The sequence below is a fragment of the Cricetulus griseus genome (assembly GCF_003668045.3).
Source record: "Cricetulus griseus strain 17A/GY chromosome 1 unlocalized genomic scaffold, alternate assembly CriGri-PICRH-1.0 chr1_0, whole genome shotgun sequence".
NCBI lineage: Eukaryota > Metazoa > Chordata > Mammalia > Rodentia > Cricetidae > Cricetulus > Cricetulus griseus.
Genome location: NW_023276806.1, coordinates 183,417,195 through 183,429,962, shown reverse-complemented (window position 1 = coordinate 183,429,962; position 12,768 = coordinate 183,417,195). Strand labels below are relative to the sequence as shown.

The window sequence follows — 12,768 nt, the reverse complement described above, 5'->3', positions numbered from 1 at the left end:
AACCTCACATTCTCAATTCCTGCCATGATTACAGGGTAATATAGACTTGATTTAAGTTGGCACAATTATGTTTGACATATAGGCATCTCTAAATCACAGGTACTGGAAACATCATTGGTGTCTGATAGACATAAGGTTTTCCACTTTTTCATATGTATGTCCACTTAACACCACTTTTGTGATTAAATTTATCTTCAGTTTTTACCTGCTAATTTTTCAGTCCAAACGTTAAAACAAAGAAGTGATCAATCTGAGACATACTCCAGGAATGTTTTTTGAGGGAGGAGAAAGGAACGTATTGCTAGAGCAGATGGGGTTGGAATGACAGTAATATTTAATTTATAAGCACAGCTCAACTCAGTCTAACAAGTTTACTGGGCACAAAATTTCACACTAGTCATTTCAGTAAAGAATAGAAGCGACAAGGGTTAGGTTGTTTTCACCAGCCAGGAACAGTCACAAATATGAAACAGCTTGTACCAAAATTCCAGATAAAGTCAGAGAAGAAACCTAGCTGTTTTAAGGCCATTAAAAGCTGGGAAGTGAGTGTAGATGGGTTTGTTCTCAATTTATATTCCGAATTCCAGCTCCTTTAGGAGGAGCATGGTTCCCAAGGAGAAGCCCCCATGGGGGAGGAGTGTCTGTGCCTTGCTTCAGGGAACAAAGAGTTGGGAGAAGGCTGGGGCAGCAGGAGTTGCTCTCCTAGCAGAAGAACTTGGGTGGGCGGGACCGGCTGGGGCCAGAGGGAGGCACTTGGGGTGGGGACAAGGAAAGAGTGGGGTGTCCTCAGGGTTCCCCCTCACCTGGGTTGACAGAACATTGGCACCCGAGTCCCGCCCTCGCCACCATACTCCCCACTGCGGCCTGCCGTCCCTAGGCAGCTGCTACTTTTGAATTTGGAAACCACAGTGCTGTGCTAGAAGCTCCGAGTCCCGGGAGGAGTGGGTGTCGGCTCAGGCCAGAGCCTCAGACCGGGGCGAGCAGGACAGGCGGAGCACCTGCCGAGCCAGGCTCGCAGCTGCGCGGACCGCTCGCCCTCCCCACCGGCCCCGCCCTCCCCGTGTGTTTACGTGGGGACGAAGATGGCGGCGGTGATGGCGGGGCCCGTGAGGCCGGAACGAGCGGTTGGTTAGCGCCGAACTCGCCCCGGGCGGCCGCGGAGCTCGGTCTGCTGGCGTCCGAACAGATCTTTCCTCTCCCCCCGTACCCGCCTGGCCGGCAGACGCGATGGAGGACGAGGAGAGACAGAAGAAGCTGGAAGCCGGCAGGGCGAAGGTAGGAGCCGGCGGCCTGGCCGTCGGGAGGCGGTGTCCGGGGCCGGGGGCGGGGGTGGGAGAGGCTGGGCCTCCGGCCCGCAGGGCAGGGGCTGGGGCTGGGGAGAGCCGCCCCCTGTGGCTGCAGCAGGAGACCCGATGCCTGCACAGCCAGGCTCCTTTCTTTCTCCTGGGTGCCACACAAAACCCTCTCTTAGCCCCGCCGTAAACGGCCAGGAATTGCTTTGCAGCCTCCGCCCTTTCACTTTCTAAAGGGAGTTTTGTGAGTGCTTCGGGCTCTGAGCTTTCTGAGAGGGTGTCTAGGGGCTTCTCTATTCTGGGGGCCACCCGTGCGCTGGTCACCAGCCTGCTGCCCTAGGTGTCAGGGTGGCACTCTTGGGTGTGTGTGATTGGCCTGTGACAGCTGCCTCCCCAAGGCGTGACTTGAGTGTGCCACAAGTGCCAGCTGTGAACTTGGCTGTAGAGGCGTTTTTTAGAAGCGTTTTTTGTTTGTTTTTCTTCTTGTCTTGCATATCTGTGTAGAGGGTCTTTGTCACCTTTTGTAATGTGCGGAATGGAAATTCTGAGCACTGAAAGGTTCTATAACCTAAACAATACCTATAGAATTGGTATTAATGTATTTGTTATGTATTTCATGAGTTCGAGTTCATATGGGCATGCGTGTATGCCAAGGCAAGTGAACAATCCAAAATTATAGGTAGGTGTCCTTCAGTGGGTTCAATGGATATTTGACTCATGAATTGAATGCAGTGATTTCTTTCTGAAATTACCAGTTTGAGTTTAGCTTTTGCCCCCTTGCTCCCTAAAGTGAAGTTACCTTTAAGATATTACATTGTCTTTTTAAATACATAATTGTTAGCATTCATATGTGAGGATAATTAAGTTATGTTTTAAACTGTTATTCCTATTATACTGGCTGGCTTTGTGTCAACTTGACACAAGCTATAGTCATCCAAGAGGAGGGAGCCTCAATTGAGAAAATGTCTCCTTAAGTTCTGGCTATAGGCAAGCCCATAGGGCATTTTCTTAGTGATTGATGGGGGTTGAGCCCAACCCATTGTGAGTAGTGCCACTCTGGGCTGGTAGTCCTTGGTTTTTTAAGAAAGCAGGTTGAGCAAGCCATGTGGAGCAAACCAATAAGCAGCACCAAGGCCCCTTTACCAGCTCCTCCCTTCAGGTTCCCACCCTGCTTGAGTTCCTCCTGGACTTCCTTTGATGAGAACTGTGGTATGGGAATAGAAGCCCAAAAAAGCCTTTCCAAGTTGCTTTGGTCTGGGGGTTTCATCCTAGCAATAGTCACCCTAAGACACCTATGTTCCTATTTTCTTCTCTCACATTAACAGAGGAAAGCAGGTCAGTAATGAATGAAGGGTGATACTGCAGAGATATGGTGGTAGGTGCTCAGGATTAGTTTGTTACAGAGTATGTGCAGTAGCTAACTTTGTATTTCTAGAGTATGGTTAGCTGACTTTCTGATAAGTGCCCACTATGTAAGGTCTAGATTTGAATGTATCTGTGTCGTATTCTATGTATGCAGAGGAACAGGGGAATCAGCATCTTTAGAAGCCCAGCTTTGCTTACCATTGTGCAACCTGAGGGACTGAGCTCTTTCTGTACATCGAAGGAATTGAAGATGAAGTATGCATCTTTTCCAAACATGGAGACTTTGATTAGACAGCATTTTTCCAGCCATTACTCCTACCTCCCCTTCTTTCTTTTTTAGCAGTCTTAGACCATTTGTGAATGTACTTTTTGTTTTCATAGGCAAAGTGTCATGTAAGCCAGGCTGGCCTTGAGCTCCTGCTCCTCCTGGTCTATGCCTTCTCAGTGCTGGGACTATAGATCTGTGCCACCAGGCCCAGTGGATCTCCTTTTCACTTTTGTCTTTCTTAGTCTTTGTGCTTGCTGTCAGTTATGATTGCTTTGGATGTGGTCATCTGACCTTGTCCCTTTCATTTTCCTTTTCTCCTAATTAGCTGTTTTAGACAGCTAAAAAAACCCAGAATATAACTGGGTTTATTAGAGTAGTTCGTGAAAACTCCAAGGAGAACAGAGCCCAGGTAATGAGGAGCCACTGAACAAGGTTGCTTGTAAAAATAGTGGGAACTGTTAAAAAGAATGTGTGTTTGTCATGTCTGCCCCCTGAAAAAGTTCTTTCCAAGTAGGGCATCCATTTTCAGAGAGGTATGTTGCTACCAGAGTAGTAATACATTGAGGCAGGCAGGCACCCGTGTGTGTGAGCGCACGCGTGCGCGCGCGCGCGCGCACACACACACACACACACACACACACACACACACACACACACACAAATACGCATGCACGCTCGAGCGCACATGGTCTCCCTATGAATCCCTGGCTGCCCTGGAACTCACTAGATAGACCAAATTTGTCTCAAGTTGAACAGAGATCCGCCTGCCTCTGCCTCATGAGTGCTGTGAGTGCTGGGATCAAGGGTGTGCATCGCCATAGCCAACCCAACTCATGTTCAAACCTTTATCTTAGATTAATTTTCACAATTTGATGACATAATAGTCCGGCTTAGACTGAAAGGTCCTCATGTCAGGAACTCATATTTTAATTCATGAGCTTTGTTAACCCTTAGTCAACACACCTAAGCCCTAAGCAGATCATAAAGTCTTTCTTAAAATGACATTATAGCAATTAGCATCTTTTCATGTTTCATAGGATGTTCTGAAAATACTTTTTTTTTTTTTTTTTTTTCTGGGAATGATCATTTATGACACCGTAATTCTTGAGTTTAGGAAAACATGATTGTTTAGTCATTTATTCTTGTTCTGGTTATAGTAAGACATTTTCTTGGGATCTGAACCAGTTTTGAAAGACAAATGTATATGGACACAGTATCTTTCCAGTAAATCTTGTAACTATTTCTGTGACTACATATGTTAACATTTTTATAATTGGCTTCTAAATGGCAAACACAGATGGTTGGTGTCTGACTTTCCAGCCTGTTGTAGAATAAATGTTTTCTTAGTGAGTTAAAGTGTATGGTTCCAGTGTCAGGTGGTTATTTAACTGACTAGCTTTTTACTTATCTGTTAATTTACTATTTTCAGGTTTAAAATAAAAGTAAACAATGAAAAGAAACTGGATATATATGTTTTTGTTTTTCTTTCATTTTTAATTAAATAGAATTCTTCCCAGATTGCTTTTGTATATATTATTTTTCTGAGAACTGGAATTTTTATTTTTTTAAGAAAAACGTAAAAAGGGTAATTTCATGTTTTTCATTAATTTAATGAGTAACTGGAATTTTTTTTTTTAATCAAATTCTGAAGCCATGGTACTTGACTTGGTAGAGTTAGGCATGCTTTATGTTATCAAGATGTTTAAGTTACTGCTTAGAGGTGTCTTCCCTAAGTGATGGTTTTCTTCTTTTATTCCACAAACTGAGTACTGTTCTAGTTGTTGTTGAGTATAAAGAATTGAACTAAAGTCCTTGCTGTCATGGAGCCTTCTGCTTAGTTAGCCCCCCACCCCAAGACCTCATATAATCAATTAAAATAATGTTTGTAGTTTTATGTCTTTAGAACTGACCCATTCCAAATGCAGTTGGGGAATCAATTATTGTGCTTGTGTTTGTCCATGTATGTCTTGTCCATTGGATTGAGTAGTGTACACTGTTGCTCTGCATTTCAGTCAAACTCTCCATAATTTGGCGTTTTCGTTTTGCTTTTATCCATGCACTTATACACCTGAATAAACACTAGATAGATGATTTGTATGCACTAAACCAGTTTTTTTGTAGCAAAATCTTAATCCTCAAATTTTCTGTGGGTAATGAGTTTTAATGAGAGATTGATAGTGCAAACAGCTTCTGAAGTATGCTTAAAAGAATACCATTCTTAATATTTTTTGGCAATGCATTCTCCATGAGGGAACTTTTCTTCATATATGGTGAAGAAAAGTGGTTCTATTTACAGCTAGTATTTTAACAGCAATGCAGTCAGTTTATTTTTAAGAATGAATCTTCTACAGAGCACTTTAAGTGTATTGCAGGGGCTTAATACTGTACAAAGAAGCAGCTGACTCTGCACCTGTTTTCAAGCAGACAAGATATAGATAACTGCTGAGTTGCTAAATGACTTGGGGAAACCCTGGTGTAGTGTATTTTTATATTGTATGGCACTAGTAGCTGCTATATGTGATTGCTGAATTAATGTGTTTAAAAAATAGGGCGGCACTATTTATATTCTTCTATAATTGGTAAAGTTTAAAAATACTATATTTCTTCACAGTGTTTGTCACCTATTTTCATAGTAATAACATTATTAGTGCTATTGTGTTGTCAAATTATATAATAATTTACTACCTTTGTAATTTTTTTTTTGTTGTTTTGTTTTTTGAGACAGGGTTTCTCTGTGGCTTTTGGAGGCTGTCCTGGAACTAGCTCTTGTAGACCAGGCTGGTCTCGAACTCACAGAGATCCACCTGCCTCTGCCTCCCCACTGCTGGGATTAAAGGTGTGCGCCATCAACACCCGGTACTATCTTTGTAATTAGTGCAGTTAATAGTTATAGTTTTTTTTTGAAGGTCCTAGTTCTTACTTTTGGCTTTCTTTGGTGTGATTAAAGAACTCAAATTTAAGAAGTGGTGGTAGGTATTTGTTTCAGATAAACTAAATTTTATAAAAAAGGAAATTCAGGCTCAGTATGCTAAGTGCTTGCTTGTGCAAGCGAAGTTCAGGTCCCCAACATCGATATAAGGAGCTAGGCCTGGTTGTGTGAGTCTGTTATCTCATCAAAGGGAGACATAGATGGAGATAGGAAGATGCCTGGAACTTGCTGGCCAGCCTACCTAGCCAAGACTATGAGTTACTTCTTCAGTGGTGAGTGATACAGGATGGTACCTGTAGTCAACCTCTGGCCTCCCATGCACACACTCAGGCAAGCACACCTGCACACACACACACACACACACACACACTACTCACAAACACACTCAGAGAAATTAAATATAGGGGGAAACTGTAGTTCAAGTTGGGAAACACACCAAAGTTGTTATACCTTTTTTTCAAGATTTAATTATGCTGTGAGTATAGTGTTACTAAAATCCAAGCTAGATATAATTCTTGATGGCTGAAGCCTGAGTGAAGCCTGCTGTGTCTGTATTAAGAAGAGGTGTGATGATTTTCTTTTCATAATAATTATACTATGATACTGTTTTATAGCCACTACTCTGTCATAAGTATTGTCATGAGTGGTTTTCATCAATATTTTTAATAAGGGTTCACTATATTTCACCCATCATTGAGTTATATATGGGATGATAATTCGGTCTAGATGGTGGTATTTTATGTGACCTGGCCCCATAATATTAAAGAAGACTTTTACCTTTTACATTTTTCTTTCTACCATGGAAGCTTAAAGTGTTGCTGCTCTTTTATTCCTAAATGTTTTAATACTCATCCATTTCTCTTATGACTTTCATCAGTGTTTAACATTTTAGTGATAGCTGTGTCCTTGTTGGCTACGTTTTAAAAAAGAAACTACAAGTGCAAGAGGTGCCCAGGATTAAACATCTCTTTTATAAACAAATAAGAAAGGTACACTGATGTGGATGGTGAGTAAATTGTATGAATAGGTGGCACTAGGCTATGGGATTCTGGTGGTGATGTGCAAATGATTGAGGGCTAGAAAGCATCAGTCTCTGCAATTTAGTTTATTTCCATTATTTCCTTTATAGATAAGGCTACAAACCACACTTAGAGCTAAATCTTTTGGCGCAAGTCAAAAGTTAAAGTCCCAGAAATCCCCTGAAGGATGATGCACAAGACTTTCTTGAGTGTGTCATGCTTTGAGACATTTGAAAGCCACAGATAATACTCTTGAGTGCCTGCCGCACTCTCCAACTTCTGACTCTGAGCTGATTGTCTTCTTTCAGACATTTTCATTTCTTAGTCCTGATTCAGAAACATCCAGTCCCTGTGCAGTGCAATAGTAATTTCTCTATTAAAGACAGAATGAGTGTCCTTTGTTTTGTCACTCCTTTTTAGTGATAGTTTGAGTTCAATAAAAATGACCCAGAGCTTTAATAATGCTAAAAAAAACTTAGATGATAATGTTGCTTTCTTTTTCCCCCCTATAGCTTGTTGAGTATCGACAAAGAAAAGCCCGACGTGATGGGCAGACTACTAAGAAGACTAAAAAAATTTCAAGCTGTAAACAAGATGAACACAGCTCAAATATTAATGAAGGAACAGATGAGATGTCCATGAATGGTTCTCAAGGTGTAGAATCAGCCGGGAATCCTGATTCCACCATAATGAGAGCTCTTCCCACTGGACAAACAGAGAATCCTAATCAGGTCTTAGTTGAAGTGAGTGCTTCCAGATTTTCAGCATAGTTCTGAGTGGAACACCAGTGAAATGAGAGTGGCCATCAGCACACTGTGTAGTTTAATTGTGACTTTTGTCCCTTCTTTCAAATTTCAGCACTATGGTAGTAGCTAGACCTAAAATATTTAATAACCTGTGAGGGAGCTCTGTGGGCTTCATTCAACAGCTATTTATTGAGCACTCACAATGCAAAGATGAGGAAGGCAGATATATTGAAACCAGTGTACTCCTATCAGACCCATGCCAGCAACAGTACACCTGCTTCTCAAGAGTATGGAGGATGCCAAAGCCTGCCTCGTGTGTGTTACTTGGGTAGCTTTGGAAGGGTAATATCGGAAGGATGAGTGGGAATCAGCTAGAGGTTAACAAAAAAGCAAGGGAAACAACCTCTGTGCAGAAAGAAGAGAATTTGCAAAGATAAAAAGCAGAGTGTTCATCTGGAAACAGGAGATTCGATTTCATATGGATTCCTAAGTGAAAGGGTAGGGTGGGGGTAATTTTCAGGGTTTGGAAATTGTACTCAAGCCAACTCCCATAGAAAGTGCCCAATGAATCCTAATTTTCCAAGCCCCTCTCCCTTGTTTAATGGTACATCTTTCTGAAATGGAACAGTTAGAGTGGATTGAAATTGTTGGTAGGTGATCATTAACCAGGATGAGAAATAGAGGGATGGGTTGCTTAGGAGAGTAGTAGGAGGGTGGATATTAATTTGATTTTATGCTACAGCATATTTATGCAGAATTAAGTTTAGAATAGATGGGGATTAAAGGATATGATAGACTCTGATGACACCCTATGGAAGGGCTCACCATCCAGGGGAGCAGAAAGGATAGGTAGGGTTTTAGTTGGGGTTGGTGGTAGGGTAGGATGGGAGGTAGAAGGGACCTGGGATTGTCATGTAAAACCACCTTGTTTCTAATTCAAATAAAAAAATCTGCAAAAAAAAAAAAAAAAAAAAGGAAGATTAGATGGGGATTGTACTAGTCAGGGGTTCTATTCCTGGAACAAAATATCATCGAGCTGAGGAGGAAATGGTTTATTCGACTTAGGCTTCCACATTGCAGTTCATCACTGAAGGAGGTTAGGACAGAAACTCAAAGAGGACAGGAGCTGATGCAGAGGCCCTGGAGGGGTGGAGCTCACTGGTTTCCTTCCCATGGCTTGCTCAGCCTGTTTTCACATATCAGAAACTTCAGCACATGGGAGACTGAAGCGGGATGTCGTAGTTTCATTTCTGTTATTGTAATAAATACCCCAATAAAAGCAACTTAGGGGAAGAGTTTATTTGGCTTGTGATTCCAGGGTCTAGTCCAGCATTGCAGGGGAGTCAAATTTAAGGTAGCTAATCCTATTGCATCCCACAGCCCAGAGAGAATAAATGTGTGCATCCCTAAGTTTCAGCTCCCTTTCTCCACTCTTAAAAGGTCTAGGATTCAAGCCCAGGGAATAGTGCTACATAGAGTGGGCTCCATCTTTCTACATCAGTTAACCCAATTAAGAAAAAATTCTCACAGGCTCTCCACAGGCCACCCACATGTAGATTGAGTCCTCATTGAGCCTCTCCCAGGTGTTTCTAGGTTGTGTCTAGTTGACAGTTAAAGCTAAATGTCATATGGGAGGAGTGAGGAGGTAGAGGCATGGTTGGGCTGTGGAGTGAGGCTGTGTAGAGGGGGAAGGAGGAGAAAGGGAAGAGGGAGACACACTGAACATATAACTGTATGTCCTGTGGAACAGACATGTGTGATTCACATACAGGCAGCTTTACTTACATGCCTCAGCTGTGTTCTGTAAGGTTATTCCAGTGATGAATTAGTGTACACCATTTTTAGGAACCATTTTTCCTAATGACATCAGGGTGATTCTGTGAGTCACTGGTCCCATTTTGTTAAATGGTTGGTACAAGGCTGGCAAGAAGGCTTAGTGGGTAAAGGCACTTTCTTCACAGGCATGATGACCTGAGTTCAATGCCCAGAACCCATGGAAAGGGGAAAAAAAATGTATTGCCCCAAAATTTCAATTTAACCTCACGTTTGACATGGTGTGCATGCCCCCCCAAGCCTGTCATGCACATACAAGCTAATAAATAAATTAAAATATATAATTAAAATGGCAGTTGTTATACAGTCTTTTTATGTGTATTTATGTTTTCAAGTCTCCTTATTTAGGATATATTGTTAAATCATTAGAATTGTGGTTTGGCTCTCATGTATGTATTGAGTAAGAGGACTTGAAACAGAAACACACATGTCCAGGCACCCTAGAGACCATGCCTGAGCCAAACTTCACTAACTCACTTGTCCTCTTAAGGCACATCACAGCCTTGCTGTTCTCAGAAACATGAGGCAGCACTTCAACTTTATACTAGGGGTCATTTTTAAGCGGTGAAATTACTAATTCAAAAGTGCCAAAATGTGCCACCATGTCCTCTGCAAGGATACTGACTTTACATTGTGAGAAAAAGAACGGAAATTTTGCCCTGTTCTGTGTCATCTAGTATTATCTGTCTTGGGTCACTGTAAATTTTCCCACTTCTTCACATGTCCTCAAATGTCCCAGTAGATGTCATGAAAATTGATTTGTGGGCTAGCAAATAAAATTAAGGAGGTGAGTTTATGAAGAAAAGAGTCTGAATAACAAAATTCAACTATATTCTTATATATAATCTGTAAATATTATCTTGTTTTTTATATCTTGATAGCATTCATGATGTACAAATTTTTAACTTTTGAAAAGCGATATTGAGGGACTCCTGAGTTGATTCAGTCAATTTCTGACTGGACATAATGGCGCAGGTCTCTAATCCCAGAACTAAGAGGCAGAGGCAGGAAGTTCTCTGTGGGTTCCAGGCTAACCTGGCCTATAAAGTGAATTCCAGGACAGTCAGAGCTACATAGTTGTTCGGATAGATGTGATTGATGTAACTTGAGTTTGCTGGTTCTTCCCTGTACTGTGGTGGCATTCCCCCAGTGACATTTTATTCAGTGATTTTGTTGCTGTTAAATTACTTCAGCATTATTTCCTTTATTTATTTGACACATAGCATTTAACATAGCCAATTTTAAGGTTGTGACTGTTATATCCATAATCAAGAGCAGTTTCTCTCTAGGACCATTATTTTTCTTGTGAACAGGCCATACTCTCCCATTCTTTGTGTGCCTTCCAATTTTCAAAACATTATTAGTATATATAATTAGTATTTTGGCAAATATATTTTGGCAACTCTGGCATGGGATTTGGATTTTTTAACATTATAGTATATTAATGTTTGGATTCTTTTCTGTATTTATGATTTTGAATTCAATAACCTCTGTTAGTCTTTGTTCTTTTTTGAGACATGAGTCTATGTAGTCGTAGACATCCTCACAGAGATATACCTGTCTCTGCCTCCCAAGTGCTGGGATTAAAGGTGTGCACCACCATGGCTCTTTAATCATTCTGCTTATTCTTTTCTTTTCCTGCCAGTGTTAAATAATGTTTCTCTAGGAAGAGATTAGGAATTACAGTGATAGTATTTATAAACTCTGTGTTTCATGTAAGAGGTGTGTGTGTGTGTGTGTGTGTGTGTGTGTGTGTGTGTGTGTGTGTGTGTGTGTTGGACACTAAAATAGAAATTAGAAAAATTAAGATTCATTTCTTTATTCCTTACACACTTGAGAGGTGCTCCCAATTCCACTGACCTCATGCCTAAAATGTTGGATAAAGTAAAAATGTTTAATTTTTACTTTCTTATATATATGTATGGATATTTTGCCTATATGGGTTTATGCTTGCTTCCCACAAATGCAGTGCCCATGGAGGCCAGAAGAGAGCATCAGCTCTCTTGGAATTGGGGTTAGAGCTCCTTGTGGGTCACCATATGGGTGCTGAACCCTTCATTGCAAGAATAGCTAGTGCTCTTAACTGCTGAGCCATTTCTCTAGCCTCCAGAAAATGTGTTTAATCAGTGCTTTTCAAGTTGTAAAAGCATTGTAACAACAAAGCGTGTCATATCTCTTTAATTACTTTTAGCATCAAGATCTGAGAATACATTTGAGGAAATGATTCTTCTGATAGTAGCATTTTTGACTCTTTTATTTAGGAGTTATAAAGTTTAGAGAAATCATACTTTGGTGTTTTTGGCTTACAAAGGGGAGGTACTGTGTATAAGAATATGTCCTATTGATATTTTTTATATGGAGAAAAATTTACTGCTTAGACTCTAATTCATAGGTGAAATTTTAGAGCTCTGTATAATTTGTACTAGGTTTTGGTAGTGTATTACCTGGTTTTAGTATCATTGTATATAGTCGTTTTCATTATGCTATGAACAGTAGTTGCTTTGTGGAAGTAAAATATAGAGAAAAGGTGTAATCGTAAATTGTTTTACTTTTCTTTTAGCCTGAAAGTGAAATTTCTATTACAGGAAACCACTGCAGTTCACGAGAGGTAAGATTAACATGTCATAATTTCAAATTTTATAGGTAAAATTGTCATAGCATTAAAATTATTGATGTTTCTTAATTTCTTATACATTTTACATGCTTCTGTTGCACTTCTATAAATATAATAAACTAACAACAGCATAAATAGTTAGCAAACCATAGATACGTTTTACTGCTGCTATTTTTCACAATGCTATCGGATATCTTAACCATTTGGTAGAGTTATCTTTAAATACATAGAGATTCTGGTTAGTTTCTGAGATTTAGATTTCTAGGTAGACGTCCACAGTGAACTGGTTAGTGTCTGGAAGAGGCTGTGGTACTGGGCTACTAGATGGAAGACCACTGTGAAGTGGTTTCATTTATCACAGCAATTATTTTTTGATAATTTGTTTTGAGTAAAGCTCTTGACAAATGTGTGGATTTGCATTAACCATATGGACTTTTGTATTGGTACTAATGCTGTGGTGGTGACTTTAGGTGAGAAACTGTTAAGTGGAGGTGACCTCTTTATGACTTGCCCTCTTTATACAATGGTGATAGCTTTGTGTCCTTTGGCTTACTCTTTTAAATATGATCACCATTTCTTTGGTCCAGAGTTAGAGAACATGAAAACCTTTGTCTTACTCTAAATTACTCTAAATGTGTCAGCAAGTGGTGCATTTCATAAATTTCATTGTGTTATAGGTTTCAAATAGAAAAGAGAAGCATT

General features: G+C 40.5%; 1 protein-coding gene across 8 annotated transcripts in view; it reads left to right on the top strand.

Annotated features, from left to right (window-relative positions):
* The first annotated feature begins 1,060 nt into the window (after positions 1-1,060).
* Akap9 (A-kinase anchoring protein 9) overlaps positions 1,061-12,768 on the top strand; it is a 125,703-nt gene continuing 113,995 nt past the window's right edge. For 4 of the 8 annotated variants that reach the window (XM_035451962.1, XM_027391594.2, XM_027391593.2 and 1 more), the window contains exons 1-3: positions 1,062-1,275; positions 7,386-7,616; positions 12,013-12,060. In XM_035451962.1, the coding sequence (XP_035307853.1) occupies positions 1,228-1,275; positions 7,386-7,616; positions 12,013-12,060 (327 nt within the window). In that variant the 5' untranslated portion in view covers positions 1,062-1,227. Of the gene's footprint in view, positions 1,276-7,385; positions 7,617-12,012; positions 12,061-12,768 lie in introns of all 8 variants that reach the window. The other 4 variants (XM_035451963.1, XM_027391595.2, XM_027391597.2 and 1 more) reach the window with 3 other exon arrangements.